Here is a 17,274-nt window from a genome sequence, read left to right as displayed (position 1 = left end):
TCATATGTTTATATGTTATATGTTTATATATTTGATTCTACCCCTCAGTTTTTCTACTCATTCTTTAGGTACTATTTGTCACTGGAAAAGCCAGTTTTTATTGCCTGTCACAAAGCGGCATTTTATAGGTGATGAGGAGCCACTTGGTTCTTGGTTTCTTGGTCCTCCAAAATATTCCAAATTGAATTTAAACTGGAGGTGGTGAAGGGAGGGCTTTAGCCAGAAAGGGTTATTGGGAAGAAAGGGCTACTTTAAATTTAGTTGCATCTGGTTGGGTAACTATAGTTGGGTGGAGATTATTCCATGCATTAATTGTGCGGGGGAAGAACGAATTGCTGTACACATCTGTCTTTGTAGCTGGGATCACAAATTGGATCGAATGCCCTCGTCTGCTCCTAATTGGTTTGGGTTTGGTGTAGGTCTTGTAGTCTATGTCGAGCTGACCATTTAACATTTTGTAAAAACAGGTCAAACGGTGAGCTTCACGTCTGTCTTGGAGAGGGTTCCTTCCACCCCAGAGAATTCAGAAGTTTGGTGACACTCGCTTCTCTCTCATAGGTGTTAGTAACAAATCGAGCTACCTGTCTTTATAAAATACTAAATTTCAAATATCCTGTTCACTTTGTACATATATTCTTACGGATTTCAAAAATAACCCCACAACATGTTCCATCAACCCTAAATATACTGATTACATCCTAAATATGTAAACATGTTCCAAATTCCCCCCTCACTTTAAAAAAATACACCGCATATCGTATGCATACCCCATGGCTTTCAAATATGCTTCCTTATTCTAATATCTCCATACATCTTCCCATCCATTCCAATGGCATAGTCTCATTCATTAATACTGAGTGAACAACCATATTTACTGCAAATAACAGGGCATCTTCTGTGTAAGGAGACGAGCGTTACCTTTGGTTTCAGTGCAGCACCTTTGGGGCAATGCATGTCCTTTGGGGTCCGCATGTTTCTTTACAAATATTTGAAACAGTTGAATATATTTCCCTCCCGCCTACTGCAAGACCACCCCCACACCCCCAACCTCCATCACTTCCTCCTGCCTCCCTTTAGTGATCTAGAGGGATCCAGGAAAATCAAGGATAGGCTTGGCAACACGACAAGTCCCCATTTTGTTTTTTATTACTCAACATGCACCTGATGTGTACCTTAATCTTCCGAACGCAGTCGTCCATGGAGACAGCTTGGACACACTCGACAGATGTCCAGTTGTTGCACTTGCTTTGTTGAATATCACTGGTTGTGCACCAACGCACTCTATTAACTGCAGAAGCAGTGGCCTCACCTAGGAAACCGGAGCAAAATGTTTGTTTTTTTAATTTTATCACGTCACTCCCTGTTGTTTATGTGAGATTTTCAGCCTGGCACTACAACTGCCTTGAGAGGTTTGTAATTAAAGTTGTGGCTAAGCTTCTGCCACACGCTTTGCCTCTCCTTCACAACGCAGAGAAGCTGTGGTTCTATTCTCTCAGTGCTCTCTGATGGGAGAGGTTGCATACAACATTTTGAACTTGAAAATTGGCGGGCAATGCATTTGAATAGGGACCTAGCCTCTCTGAATCAGGAATGATTCTAGGAAAACTTTGGGTGGAATAAGAAAGCTACATAAGAAATCCTCAGAAGTCCTAGTACGCCATCTCAAACTTTAAATGCACCACACTCTTTAAAATAGAAGCATCGGAAATCTGAGAAGACCATTGAAAGGATACAAAATACAGAAGAGCTTGGGAAGATGAACTTGACCTAATAATTTTAAAAGACAGATGGGAGGAAAGTCTTCTATACATACACAACTGTTCTCTTAACGCTAGGCATTCGCTAATACAATTTAAAATACTGTACAGACTCTATTATTCAAAGTCTAAACTGAATAAGATCTTCCCAAATGTTTCTCCTATTTGTGATAAATGTCTCCTTCAGGAAGCAATTCCTTTGCCTCGTATAAAGTTACATAATTTCTGGAGAGGAATTTTTGATTTTTGATTCTAAAACACTAAAAATAAAATTAGAGCCCAACACGGAACTGATCACTCTAGGTACTTCAGAAGCCTGTTCTGAGCTATCACTATTTCAAAGACGTTTCCTTAATTATGGCCTGATAACGGCGAAAAAACTAATACTTAAATTTTGGAAACACACAACAGTCCCTACTCTTAAGATGTGGATTACAAACATGTCCGAGACACTACATCTTGAAAATATTAGACTTGTCTTGGCAGAAAAAACAGATAATTTTTCCAAGACATGGACACCCTTTACAGATTTCTTACAAGGATAGTATGTTGCAACACAACTTTGGATTTAAATCCAATTGGGGTTGGGTGAGGTGGGTGTAGAGGGATGAGAGGCAGGTATATCACCACTTTTCTCTCTCTTTTTCTTTTTGGTCTTTTTTTTCTATTTCTCTCTTCTCTCTTTCTTTTACCCACTCTTTGGCGACACTACCTTGGTAGTCTACTGGTCCTATCTTTGCACATCTCACTTTTTCCCTTTCTTGTTCTTTTTCTGTTCTTTTCTTCTAATTCAAAGCTAAAAAGTCAAAATTGAAGCTGTACAATAACTGTATAATTTTATATGCCGTTTATTCTACTCTTGTACATTTGCTTCTGATTAATAAAAAAATAAAAAAGAAAGAAAGGATACAAAATACAAATAACTCAGCTGATCAGGCAGCATCTCTGGAAAACATGGATAGGTGATGTTTTCGGGTCCTGATCGAAAATGTCACCTTTCCATGTTCCCCAGAGATGCTGCCTAACATGCTGAGTTACTCCAGCACGTTGTGTCTTTTTTTGCAGACCAGCATACAGTTGTAAAAAACCAGTTCCTTATTTCTACAAGAAGAGAATTGAACTGACGCAGCCTGTGGCATGTTTACATCTACAATCAGGTCCCTTTAGTTGCTTCTGTTCTGTATACCTATAGTCTTACCTAACAGTTACCTGTCCATTTCAGTTTTACAAACTCCATGGTGTGCCAGAACCAAAGCTCTTTACACATACCCTATTCATAGACTACAGCTCTGCCTTTAACACTATTATCCCTTCTAAGTTCATCACCAAGCTCGAGGGACTTGGAGTTGGCACTCCTGTAACTGGATCCTCGACTTCCTGACCAACAGACCCAAATCAGTGAGGAGTGGGGACAAATCATCCTCTACGATAATCCTCAACACCAATTCAGTGTAGAGATAGTTGAAAGCTTCTAATCCCTAGAAGTAAATGTCACCAACAATTTATCATGTTTAAGAAAGAACTGCAGATGCTGGAAAAATCGAAGGTAGACAAAAATGCTGCAGAAACTCAGTGGGTGAGGCAGCATCTATGGAGCAAAGGAATAGGTGATGTTTTGGGTCGAGACCCTTCTTCAGACTGATGATTTATTTTTGATAACCCTTCTTCAGACTGAACAATTTCTCATGGACCACCCGTATTGAAGCAACGGTCAAGAAAGCACACCAACGCCTCCACTTTCTCAGATGGCTTCAGAATTTCTGCATGTCCCCAACAACTCTCACCAACTTCCGCAGATGCACTGTAGAAAGCATTTTATCGGGATGCATCACAGCATGCTTTGGGAACAGCTCCATCCAAGACCGCAAGAAATTGCAGAGAATGGTGGACACAGCCCAGACCATCACACAAACCTACCTCCCTTCCATTGACTACATTTATATCTCACGCTGCCTCGGCAAGGCCACCAGCATAATCAAAGGACAAGTTGCACCCTGGCCGTTCCCTCTTCCACTCTCTCCCATTGGGTAAAAGTTATAGAAGTGTGAAAATGAACACTTCCAGATTCAGGGACAGTTTCTTCCCAGCTGTTATCAGGCAACTGAACTATCCTACCAACAACTGGAGTTCAGTCCTGAACTACTATGTACCTCATTGGAAAGCTTTGGACTATCCTTGATAGGACTTTACTGGCTTTACCTTGCACTAAACATTATTCAAGTTATTCCCTTCATCAAGTATTTTTACACTGTGGTAGTCTCAGTTATGATCATGTATTGTCTTTCATCTGACTGGTTAGCACACATCAAAGGCTTTTTAAAAAAAAATTTTTTATTTTATTAGAAGTTAATACAATACAAAACAATACAGTGGCACCTAATTTTAGGTGCCAACTATGTCATACCGTAATCCATTCTATGTACAACCTCTAGTTTTATGTTATGAGTAAGCAAGACAAGAAAAAGAAAACAATAGAAAGGTGAAAGAGTGGAAAAATAGATGGTAGCGAGTAGAAAAATGTGAAGTGTGGATATAAAAAATAAAAATAAAAAAATAAAATAAAAAAGAAAAGGTCGAAAGTAGAAATAGAAGAAAAGGCCCCTTAAAAGAGAATTTTTCAAATCTATATTCGGAGATGTAGATCTATCCACGTCATGAACTGAAATCAGCAATCCTTATGGTACCGCTGCATCACATGATTCCAAAAAGTCGATGAAAGGAGACCAACTCCTTAAGAATTGGTCATATTTATCTATTAGTCGGAGTCTCATTTCTTCAAGGCGTGCTATGTCCATCATATTCCTAATCCACATTTTAACAGTTGGTATGGTTGTATTTTTCCAAAATTTAAGTATCAATTTCTTTCCAATTATTAACCCATAATTTAAAAAAACATTTTGGTCTTTATTTAAATTGGTATCTTCTCCTATTATTCCAAATATAATCCATTCCATTTTGGGTTCTATTCTTGACTTGAAGAGCTTTGTAAATATATCAAATATATCACTCCAAAATTTATTCAACTTTGTTCATCCTACAAATGAATGTGTTAAATTAGCGTTTTGAAACAAACATTTATCGCATCTGGGAGAGACGTTTGGATAAAATTTATTCAACCTCGTTTTTGAATAATATAGTCTATGTAATAATTTGAATTGAATTAAATTATGTCTTGTATTAATAGAACAGTTATGTGTATTCATCAAATACTTTTCCCATCTATCCTTCGAGATCTTTATCATTAGCTCATGTTCCCAATCTTCCCTTAGTGCTTCTGTTGAGGGTGATTCTCTATATAATATATTATTATAAAAGTATGATATTAATTTTTGTGAATCAGCCTTAATATTCATTGCTTCTAAAGGGTCTAAAAATATAGTTTGAAATCTATGTGTATATTTCTTCATAAAGTCACATACCTGTATATATTTAAAATATTGATTATCCTTCAATTTAAATTTTAATTTTAATTGTTGAAATGATAACAGTTTGCCCAATTCATACATATCCCCTACTTTCCTAATCCCCAGTCTATCCCATTGTTGATATGTGTTGTCGATGAGAGACGGTTTGAATGCGGGGTTGTTCAATAGTGGGGTTAGTACTGATAAATTATTTAATTTCAAGGATACTTTTATTTGTTTCCAAATTCCTATTATATTGTGAATAATTGGGTTCTTCTTATATATTATACTATTCAATTTTATCGGTGAGAGCAGGATCGTTCCTATATCGTGCGGATAGCACTCCTCTTTCTCCATTCTTATCCACTCCAACTGCTGAGTGGAACTATCCAGCCAGTACATTATGTTCTTAATATGCACTGCCCAGTAGTAATACATAAAGTTAGGTAATGATAAACCCCCAACTTCTTTAGATTTGCACAAATGCTTTCGTTGAATTCTATGTGTTCTGTAATCCCATATAAAATTAGTGATAGTGGAATCTAGTTTTTTGAAAAAATATTTTGGAATATATATTGGGATCGCTTGAAACAAATATATTAATTGTGGTAAGAAAGTCATTTTTATAGCGTTAATTCTACCTATCAATGAGAGCGGAAGTGTTTTCCAAAATTTAATCATATCATTCAGTTTATTTAATAGTGGTATAAAATTGGCACTAAATAATGATTTGTGTCTTCTCGTAATTTGAATACCCAGATACTTGAATTTTTCTGTTGCAATTTTGAAGGGGAATTTTAGTAAGTGTCTCGAATCCTGTGGTTTTAAAGACATAATTTCGCTTTTATTCCAATTTATTCTATATCCTGAAAAAGAGCCGAATTCCTCAATTAGTGTTAATAAGGTGGGTATGCTCGTTTGTGTATTAGTAATATATAAAAGAATATCATCAGCATATAGTGAAATTTTATTCTTTGAATCCTTAGTGTTATATCCGTGAATATTCGGGTGATTTCTAATCCTTTCGGCCAACGGTTCTATCATAAGGGCAAATAGCAATGGTGATAAGGCACACCCTTGCCTATTACCCCTTGATAAGTAAAATTTTGGAGATAGCGTATTGTTAGTTAATATTCTTGCCGTAGGTCTATCGTAAAGTAGTTTAACCCATCTAATAAAATTCTCTCCCATATTGAATTTTTGGAGTACCTTGTATAAATACTGCCATTCTACTTGATCAAATGCCTTCTCTGCATCCAGCGTGACAACTGAAATATCTTCATTGTCCTCATTATGAGAGTACATTATATTGAAAAGCCTTCTCAAATTATTAAATGATTGTCTTTTGGGTATAAATCCCGTTTGATCCGTATTTATTAAATTGTTAATATAATTATCTAGCCTTCTAGCTAGAATCTTTGCTAAAATTTTCTGATCCGTATTTAGTAGTGAAATAGCTCTATAAGAACCCGGTTCATCTAAATCTTTATCTTTTTTTGGTATAAGTGTTATTGTTGCTTCTGCTAGGGTTTCTGGTAGTTTATTTTCGGTATAAGCCTGCGTGTATAAATTGAATAATCTTGGTATAATTGACTCCTGAAATCTTTTATAAAATTCATTACTAAAACCGTCTGGTCCTGGGGTCTTCCCATTTTTCAGTGAGTTTATTATTTGTTTTATTTCTTCACTAGTAATCCGTGCTCCTAATTGCTCTTGTTCTAAACTATCCAATTTTGGGAGCTTGCAATTATCTAAAAAATTTGTAATTTTACTTACATCTGTATTTATTTTAGATGTATATAAATTGTGATAAAATTGGGCAAACCTCTTGTTAATATCCTTAGGCAGTGTTAAAAACTCACCCTTATCCGATTTAATTTTAGTAATAGTTTTTTCCTTTTCTCGTTGCTTCAGTTGCCTCGCAAGTAGTTTATGTGGCTTATCCCCAAATTCGAAGTGTGCTTGTTTTGTAATTTGGAATAATCTTATTACTCTAGCCGATAGTATTCTATTGACTTTATATTTCAATAAAGTTATCTTATTATGTTTATTTATGGTTGGGTCAGTTGCATTGTCCAGTTCTAGTAGTTTTATTTTCTGTTCTATCCGCTGAAGTTCTCTTTTATTTTCCTTATTTTGAAAACTTTGGTAAGAAATTATGACGCCGCGAATATATGCCTTGAAGGTTTCCCATAATAGCGGTGCAGAAATACCCGGCGTGTCATTTATTTCGAAAAAAAGTTTTATTTGTTCTTTTATATACTCATAACCCTGCAGGTTATTTAATATATGTACATTGAATCTCCAAAAAGGTTTTATACTCGGCATTCCCTCAATTTTAAGTATAAAAGTCAATGGTGAATGATCAGAAATAATACTATTATGATATGATGGTTTATTCGTATACGGGATTAATTTTGTGTCCAATAAAAAATAGTCAATTCGCGAATAAGTTTTGTGAACTGATGAATAAAATGAGTATTCTGTACCACTTGGATTTGCTATTCTCCAAATATCAGCTATGTTATTATTTTTTATATAAGTATTTAAAAATTCACAGGTCTTAGTTTTAACAAGACGCTTCCCTAGCTTTATTGATTTATCTAAGTATGGATCTATAACACAGTTAAAATCTCCCCCCATTATTATATTTTGATAATTATGCTCTGCGATTAAATCTATTATTTTCCTAAAAAATTGTGGGTTATCAAAATTAGGCGCGTAAATATTTATCATAGTTAATGGTGTATTGTAAATTTCTCCCGTGACTATAACATATCTTCCCTCTTTATCAGATATAGATTTCTTTAATTTAAAATGTATACCCTTCCGAATTATAATAGCCGTGCCTCTTGCTTTAGAGGTGAATGAGGAGTAATAGGTTTGACCTATCCAATTTGCCCTTAATCTGATCTGAGTTTGTTGTTTCAGATGTGTCTCTTGTAGGAAAGCAATATCCATATTTAATGATTTTAATTGTGCCAGAATTTTACCCCTTTTAATCGGCTCATTCGCACCTCTGATGTTCCAACTACAGAAGGTGAGACCTCCGATATTTATTCGACTATTATCTTGCATTGGCTATTATTACCAGACTGTATGATTCATGTGATGCAGCCAAGTACCTCGGAATCCCGAATCCAGAGTTGTCCTTCATAATTTCTACAGTAGTTCTACATCTCCTGACACTATTAAACATAATTAAGGGAAAGAGAAAAACATAAAATAAAGTGTACATAAAAATTGTTAAGTCATACAACAAATAATTGTGAATAAACAAAAAAAGTGAATGTAATTTATCAAAAAAGCGATAAATTACAAAAAAGCCACCTAAGGTAGCTAGATTTGTTTTTAAATTGACCTCCGTCGATGAGATTATGCACTGGGCCTTGTCCCCCTATTAGAATTTGACCCAACGTTAGTCGGTTCCCTCTAATTGTTACCAAAATTATCATATCAGGTCAATTAATCGCTGAACAGTTTAAAATAGAATAAAATAAAAGGGAAGGTAGAAGATTTGGATTAAAATTAAAGAAATTATGGGTTAAAGTACCTCGTCAATAATGACACTTTTCATTTACCTGTATGTTAAGTAATTCATAATTAGTATTTAGTATTTAAAATATATGTCTAACCTCCCCCATCCTTCCTGCTATATAGTTAGTCGTGTTAGTATAGTACATTGCGCCTTTAACGTTAGTTGAGTTTATTGCGCATCAAAGGCTTTTCACTGTACCTCATTACATGTGACAATAAACTAAACTAAACTAATACCCATTCTTTTTACTGCTTTTTTCTCGTATTCACCATTTTATTATGAATTTGTGAATTTATGCGCTAATCCAATTTCCCTTTCAAATCAGTCTCTAGAGTTACTAAAACGGTTCTTCCTCACATTCCCCTAAATCTCCTTGATCTGTGTCTTCTTGTTTCAAGAGCTAATTTTATTTTACCACAAACAGAAGGAGGCCCACTGGATCCATGCCGGCTCCCTGGGAGCAATCCCATACACCCACCCCCTCCCACCCACCCTCCTCTGTGGAACAGCATCCCCTTTCCCATCAGAACTGCCCCCTCCATCGAATCTTTTAAGTCAAGACTAAAGACTTATCTATACTCCCTAGCCTTTTCTGACATCCTCTGAGTGAGGGCTACATGTATATATGTATGTAGTTTGTTTTGTTGTGCTATTCTTATAACAAATGTAAAGCACTTTGGCCAACGAGAGTTGTTTTTTTAAATGTGCTATATAAATAAATGTGACTTGACTTGACTCTTCTTATTCCTCTGTGCAACAATTTTTCTCACACATGTGCATCGATTTCTTTGACTCCTTTTATTACTAGTCTGCAATAATATAGTCCATTTTTTTCAAAATCCATGCTGTCTCACCTAAATTCCCTAAGGGTCTGTCAAGTTTTCCTCTTATTTATTGTTTCTTAAGATCTTACCAAGCAATGAGGTTAAACCTATTTGTAGTTACCAGCAATGGCTTTCTGCCTGTTATTGGACAATCCTCTGGCATCTTCCCCAGTATCTAGGAAGACTGGAAGATCATGGCAAGCCATTCTATTACTACTGTCCTTTCTTCGGCTCGTGTCCTGGAATCAACCAGTTTGGACCAGGATCATCCGCCAGGCACAGCCATCCTTCCCTATTCCTTGCCTATTAATTATCCATCCATTTATTAATAATAATAATAAATTTTATTTTTATTTTATTTTTATTTTTATTTTTTATTTTATTTATTTTATTTATTTTTATTTTATTTTATTTTATTTATGGGCGCCTTTAAAGAGTATCAAGGACACTCAAGGATTTATTGTCCCCACCATTTCTGCATTTATTGATAGTTTGTCAACATCGTTTTCATGAGCTAACATCAACATAATCATTGTGCATTCTAGCCCGACCCTGATTTAGTTTTGCCAGGGCTTTTTAATGCTACGTTCAGTCAAATTCTGGCTTGATGTCAAGAGTAGTCGGTCTCACCTCACTACTGTAATTCAGCTACATTCTTGTTGTTTTCCTCTCTTTTATTCCACTCTTTAATTTCTCTGGAAACAGAGGACATCCCAGCCTAACCTGCAGGACATGTCTTGTTGCTCTGTATTATATATTCTTTTGCCCGGTGCAGGGCTGAGACGCTGCCGTGTGGGCGGCCCAGTGCGGGGCGGAGATGGTGCTCCGGCGGCTGAGGCGACGTTCTGGTGGCGGCGACCTGGATCCGGGGCTCGGCCGCGGGCCAGTGGATGACAATGTCGGGAGCTCGCAGATCACAGGTTGATGCCTGTTTTCCAGAGCACCCGTTGCAACAGCTGCGTCCGCTGGACTGGAGGGCGGCAGCTTCGACCACCCCCGGGCCGCGGAGCTTGAACTGCGGGACTGACTTACCATCGCCCGGTGGGGTATCGCCTCGGCGCAGAGGGAGAAGAGGAGGGAAGAGACAGTAACTCTAAGACTTTTGCCTCCATCACAGTGAGGAGGTGTTTGGTGAACTCACTGTGGTGGATGTTAATTTGTGTTTATTGTGTGTTGTTATTATTACATGTATGGCTGCAGGCAACAACATTTTGTTCAGACCGAAAGGTCTGAATGACAAATAAAGGATTCAATTCAATTCAATTCAATTCTATGTTCTCACTTCTACTCACTAATTGACCAGATAACCTTGTTTGCAGTCTATTCCCATGGTCATCGTGGTCTTAAGTTATCAGTCACCCCCTCCCTCCCCATAGTCTCTGAAGTTTAAAAACATTCTTTCATCTCCTTTCCAGCTCTTATGAAGCATTGAGTTAAGAGAATCAATTTAATTATTATATGTGTCGACAACAGAACAAAGAAATTCTTACTTGCAGCAACATAACTGGTGTGTAAACACAATACTCATAGATAATATATAATTGAATTGAATTGAATTGAACGAAATTTCGTGCCTGCAGTCATACATACAATCATACAATAATAAACAACAATAAACACAAATTAACATCCACCACAGTGTATCCTCCAAGCACCTCCTCACTGTGGTGGAGGCAAAAATCTTAGGGTTACTGTCTCTTCCCTCCTCTTCTCCCTCTGCGCTGAGGCGATTCCCCACCGGGCGATGGCACAACAGTCCCGCGGCTCACCGAACCTCGCAAACGGGCCGGTTCAAACACCGCGGCCCGGGGGTGGTCGAAGCTGCCGCCCTCCAGTCCAGCACACGCAGCCGCTGGCCCGCGGCTGAACCCAGGACTCAGGTCACCGCCGCCAGAACGCCGTCCCAGCCACCGGAGCACCGTTCCAGCCCCGAGCCGGATCGCCCTCACGTGAGTACCGTTCTCCCTCGGGCTGGGCCACTCCGACGGGAGTGCCGTTCTCCCTCGGGCTGGGCCACTCCGACGGGAGTGCCGTTCCACCCTCGGGCTGGGCCACTCCGACGGGAGTGCCGTTCTCCCTCGGGCTGGGCCACTCCGACGGGAGTGCCGTTCCACCCTCGGGCTGGGCCACTCCGACGGGAGTGCCGTTCTCCCTCGGGCTGGGCCACTCCGACGGGAGTGCCGCTCCTCCCTCGGGCTGGGCCACTCCGACGGGAGTGCCGTTCCACCCTCGGGCTGGGCCACTCCGACGGGAGTGCCGTTCCACCCTCGGGCTGGGCCATTCCGACGGGAGTGCCGTTCTCCCTCGGGCTGGGCCACTCCGACGGGCCACAGCCCCTCACGGGAGAGTCTCTCAGCCCCTCGCCAGGCCGCTCTCACGAGAGCGCAGTTCCAGCCCCGGGCTGGGCCACCCTCACGGGAGCGAGCTCAGGGCGAGTCCTGTCAGCTGCCTCCAGAGTCCCGAGGTCGCCAGCTCCGCCATTAGGCCTCAGCGTAGACGGAGGCAGAGAAGGGGGATACGACAAAAAGGTCGTATTCCCCCGAAGGGAGAGACAGCAAGCCCCGTTTCACCCCCCCCCCCCCACATAAACACGACCTAAAAACCAAAAACGTAACTAGACAAAATGAAAAAAACAACACAAAAAAGTAAAAGACAAACGGACTGCAGGCGAGCCGCAGCCGTTCCCAGCGCCGCCACTTCCGGATTCGCTTACATTTAATAAACAATAAATGCAATAAATTAATAACCGCAATACTATTGAAAAAAGCCCAACGTCCTTAGTGCAACCAAAGACAAAGGGTCTTCAACCAAAATCGTTATCTCTGTTATTCCTCCCCTGAATACTGCCTGACCTGCTGATTATTTCCAGCATTTCCTGTTTTTGTTTTAGTTTTCCAACGTCTGCAGCTTTTTGGTTTTCCGTTTCATTCAACTCTTTTGTTCAACATTTGGAGCAAGGCTCTGACGATGTCTGTGGCTGAGTTGTTCTGGTGAAACCCAAACTGGGTATTGTTGAGAAGGTTATTGATGTGCAATTGCTGTTTGATGGCAATGACGATAACAGCAGCTTGTTAAGAAGGAGAATAGATCGACTGTGGGGTAATTAACCAGGTTAGATTTGTTCCACTTTTTGTGAACGGGACATACTCGGGCAATTTTCCATATTGGTAGATGCCAGTCTTGCAACTGACCTTCCATCCATATCTGAAGTATCCTGAAACATATTGCCTCTACTTTGAAGCATATACTCCATTAAAAGTTTCCCAATGTCCAATTTTTGTTTTTTTGTCAAACATTGGTTTCATTTCACCATGGCTAGCTCAACTCAGTCGAGTTGTAGAGAGCTTGTTTATTTGAATCAATGTGTCACATCAAAAATGTGTCACATAAAACCATTTGTTGACTATTAATGGAATCAAGGACATGGGAGGGCAGGACAGACGCGCAGAGGTAACAGCTCAGCCGTGAATAGTGGAGCAGGGATGAGGGATCATAGACACTTATTCTGTTTCTCCTCATGTTCCTGTGTAAACTTCATCAATGAGGCCTGTCCCACACACATGGCCCATCATCCAATGGTACATCTCTCTCTAACTTAACATTTCAAAGCCTGTCCCATCTTTAAACACTCCTTTCATATGTCTTGTTAATCCCTTGCCATCCGAGTAGTTTTTGAATTGCACTGCTTTTCCTCATGGCTTGATGGTTCAGGGAACAATGAAAGTAAAGACAACTTCATGTGAATCAGTTTTAGCTTGAGTATCAAATGTTGGCTTGGACACTAAACACTTGCTTGTTTGTTTGAATAGTGTCATGGCATCCCGAGTGACACCAATGAGTTTATGTTTCACCCAAATGCAGGGAGCTGCACATAATACCTACCGAGGAATTAAAAATGTCAATATGCAATTCAAAATTAATTAAAAGGTAATTAACAATAAGAATAGTTCGCTTACATTTAATAGGTAAAGAAATAAATTATAATTGAATTTAAGAATTGGGTGGAAGCCATGTGTGGTGTACATGTACTGGGTAATATACATGTACTGAGCTACAAACATGCGCTAAATGTACCTATCTGAGGTGGAGAAATACAAAAATGATATAAATACATGTTCAAATTCTGGTACAAGGGGATAAAAAGTATATCTATATTGGGATACAAAAATCTATAAAAATAGTTCTGTACTGGGATGCTAAGGTACACAAACAGTATGCAGTTTAAACCCAAAAACTGTCAATCATTAATAGTTTTCTTCACAGTGAGGGAGAATGAGCACAATGAGTCAAGCTTCTTTGTTGATTTAAACATTAAAACAACATCCACGTGAATGTACTGTTCACATTTAGGCAAAAATTGCACACATGTCAGACCCTGCTTTATAACAAGAGCTGTACAGATTGAGAAAATCCAGACTGCAAGCGAAAATAAATTAAATCTCATGACTTACAAATAACTGCTGAAAGCAGCACTGTGAAGAGCAACCTCATGCTGACGAACATGTTCAAAGACCATCGGAAGAGAGGAATGATTGGGCACTGAGCAGCTCTGACGAGATGTCTATGCTCTAGCTCTCCTTTAATAGTCGAACAACTGGCAGAGACTCTGTTTACTGAGGATTTCACAAGGACTTCTCAAAAAATTAACCAAATGTGGCAATTCAAGAAACTTTTGAGTTTGGAAATTCGGACGTGTTTTGCTTTAACTTTGCAAGTTTAATTGTTTGCGATGTTGTCATCATTTTAATAGTGGTAAGTTTAGAAAGATGATGTAACATCTGTTCTCAGAAACCGATTTCAAACCTTTTGCATTTCCCACTCTTCCCTCAAATGATGAAAGCTACCTTTGCTGTTCCCCTAATCGGTCCCTAGATAACATTAATCCCAGACCTTCTGAAATGAGGGACACCAGAATGACCTGTACTGGTCTAATGAAGGATAGAGCTCTGTAGTGATTTCCAAAGATGTCCCTTGTGGTCAGTGCTCAGTATTCAGTTATTTGCCCGCTTAACAGACCATTCAATCAATCCGCAGTGGTAAAGAAAGCTTTTGGTGTGCTGGCCTTTATAAATCAGAGCATTGAGTATAGAAGTTGGGATGTAATGTTAAAATTGTACAGGCATTGGTGAGGCCAATTCTGGAGTATGGTGCACAATTTTGGTCGCCTAATTATAGGAAGGATGTCAACAAAATAGAGAGAGTACAGAGGAGATTTACTAGAATGTTGCCTGGGTTTCAGCAACTAAGTTACAGAGAAAGGTTGAACAAGTTAGGGCTTTATTCTTTGGAGCGCAGAAGGTTAAGGGGGGGACGTGATAGAGGTCTTTAAAATGATGAGAGGGGTAGACAGAGTTGACGTGGATAAGCTTTTCCCACTGAGAGTAGGGAAGATTCAAACAAGGAGACATGACTTGAGAATTAAGGGACAGAAGTTTAGGGGTAACATGAGGGGGAACTTCTTTACTCAGAGAGTGGTGGCTGTGTGGAATGAGCTTCCAGTGAAGGTGGTGGAGGCAGGTTCATTTTTATCATTTAAAAATAAATTGGATAGTTATATGGACGGGAAAGGAATGGAAGGTTATGGTCTGAGCGCAGGTATATGGGACTAGGGGAGAATACGTGTTCGGCACGGACTAGAAGGGTCGAGATGGCCTGTTTCCGTGCTGTAATTGTTATATGGTTATATGGTTTGAACAAAAAAAAAGTAACCAATGTGTCCTTGTTCATCCAAATGCCTGTATAACCTATCCCTCAGAATACTCTCCAGTAACATACCAACTACATATGTTAAGCTCACCGGCCTATAGTTCCCAGCATTTTCCCTGCAGCCCTTCTTGAAGGCATCTCTCCTGTATTTAAGGACGACTCGTACATTTAAACCAGGGCTCCCGCCATTTCCTCGGATATATCTGATCAGGACCTGGAGATTTGTCTACCTTCAAACACGACAGTACCTTCAGTACTTCTTCAACGGTAACCCTGACTGCTCTCAAGACACGTCCAGGAGAAATGCTCATTGAGGACCTTGCCCATCTCCTGTGGCTCCACACAGAGGTGACCGCTTTGATTCCTGAGAGGTCCCACTTTCTCTCTAGTTACCATTTTCCCCCTTATGTATTTATAAAATCTTTTGGATTGCCTTTTATGCTTTGTATTGTCCTTATGCTACCTGCCAGAGCTATCTCCTGGCACCTTTTTGCCCTTCTGATTTCCTTTATTAGTATACTCCTTAGTTCCTGAAACTCCTCCAGGGATCCCAGCTGCCTATGCCTGTCCCATGCATCCTTCCTGTTTTTGACTAACGTCTCAATTTCCCTCGTCAGCCAAGCTTTTTACATTTGCCTGCTTTGCCCTTTACTGTAACGGGGACGTACACATCCTGAGCCTTCTTCAGTACACTTTTAAAAACATCTCACTTGGCCAATGTTCCTTTCCCCTCAAATAACCTGCTCCAGTCAACATTGAGCGAGACCTTCTCTCATACCCTCAAAGTTGGCCTCATCCCAGTTGAGCATTTTAACATGTGAACTGTCTCCATCCCTATCTATAACTATCTTAAACCTAATCGAACTGTGGACACTGGTCCCAAAAGGCTCCTCCACAAACACTTCACTGACTTGCCCCTCCCAATTTCACAATACTAGCTCCAGCATTGCCCTCTCATGTGTGGGGGCCTATACATACTGCTTAAGAAAACTCTCCTGAACACTTTTGAGGAATTGCATCCCATCTAAACCCTTCATACTATGATTTTCCCAGTCTATATTGGGACGGTTAAAATCCCCTACTACAACAACCTTATTTGACCTGCAGCTGTCTACACTCTACTGGCACATTTGTTCCAATTCCCGTTGACTATTCGGTAGTACACCCCCAAGAAGGTGATCGTCCCTTTCTTGTTCCACAGCTCCACCGATAGAGCCTCAGTAGATGAACAGTCAGTAATGTCACCTCTGAACACAGCCGTGACATCCGCCTCAACCAACAATTTCAGCCGTGACATCCTCCTCAACCAACCAGGTTTCAGTCATGGCTACAATGTCCCAGTCGCTCGTACCTATCCATGCCCTAAGTTCATCTGCCTTACCCGTCAAGCCCCTTGCATGAAAATATGTGCAGTTTAAACCAACCCTCCTTCCTCACTCTCCACCTTTCACCTGCCTATTCTTTCCACTAACCTTTCCTAGACCACCCTCCATACCCACTTCTAGCCTCTCACGTGCCTCTGTCCTGCACGAGATCCCACCCCCCCTGCCAATCTAGTTTAAACCCTCCCCTGTAGCATTATGGGAGATCTCAGAGAAAACCCAAGCAGTCACAGGGAGAAAGTACAAACTCTGTACAGACAGCACCCATAGTCGGGATCGAACCGAGGTCTTTGGCCCTGCAATCTTTATCTCTCTACATCATCGTCTATATCTCTCATTGTTCTTATCCCTAGCTAGTCTGAAAAGGGGTCTCAACCCGAAACGTCACCCATTCCTTCTCTCCAAAGATGTTGCCTGTCCCGCTGAGTTACTCCAGCTTTATGTCAAATATCTGTATATACCACCATCCGCAGTTCCTTTCTACACATCAACTCCGTGTACCCTGCCTGTATCTATCTTTGGAAGTACTACAGATATAGATACTTTATCCCAAAATTCAATGAATCGCCTTTGATGCATTGCCTTTTATTCATAGAAGGCAGAGGGTTGTGGTGGAAGGTAGATACCCTGGCTGAAGGTCTGTGACCAGTGGAGTTCCACAGG

The 17,274-nt window shown here is 40.0% G+C and overlaps 1 protein-coding gene across 1 annotated transcript in view; it reads right to left on the bottom strand.

Moving 5' to 3' along the window:
- The window catches only part of LOC116980146 (serotransferrin-B-like), a 38,320-nt gene extending 21,794 nt beyond the window's left edge, over positions 1–16,526 (bottom strand). The window contains exons 1-3 of the mRNA XM_033032257.1: positions 16,352–16,526; positions 13,975–14,136; positions 1,173–1,309 (exon numbers count right to left, since the gene is read on the bottom strand). Of these exons, the coding sequence (XP_032888148.1) occupies positions 1,173–1,309; positions 13,975–14,136; positions 16,352–16,526 (474 nt within the window). The remainder of the gene's footprint in view (positions 1–1,172; positions 1,310–13,974; positions 14,137–16,351) is intronic.
- Between the last annotated feature and the right edge of the window lie 748 nt (positions 16,527–17,274).

This window comes from Amblyraja radiata, chromosome 13 (genome assembly GCF_010909765.2).
Source record: "Amblyraja radiata isolate CabotCenter1 chromosome 13, sAmbRad1.1.pri, whole genome shotgun sequence".
In the NCBI taxonomy this organism is placed as follows: Eukaryota; Metazoa; Chordata; class Chondrichthyes; order Rajiformes; family Rajidae; genus Amblyraja; species Amblyraja radiata.
This window is presented reverse-complemented; position numbering and strand designations above follow the sequence as displayed.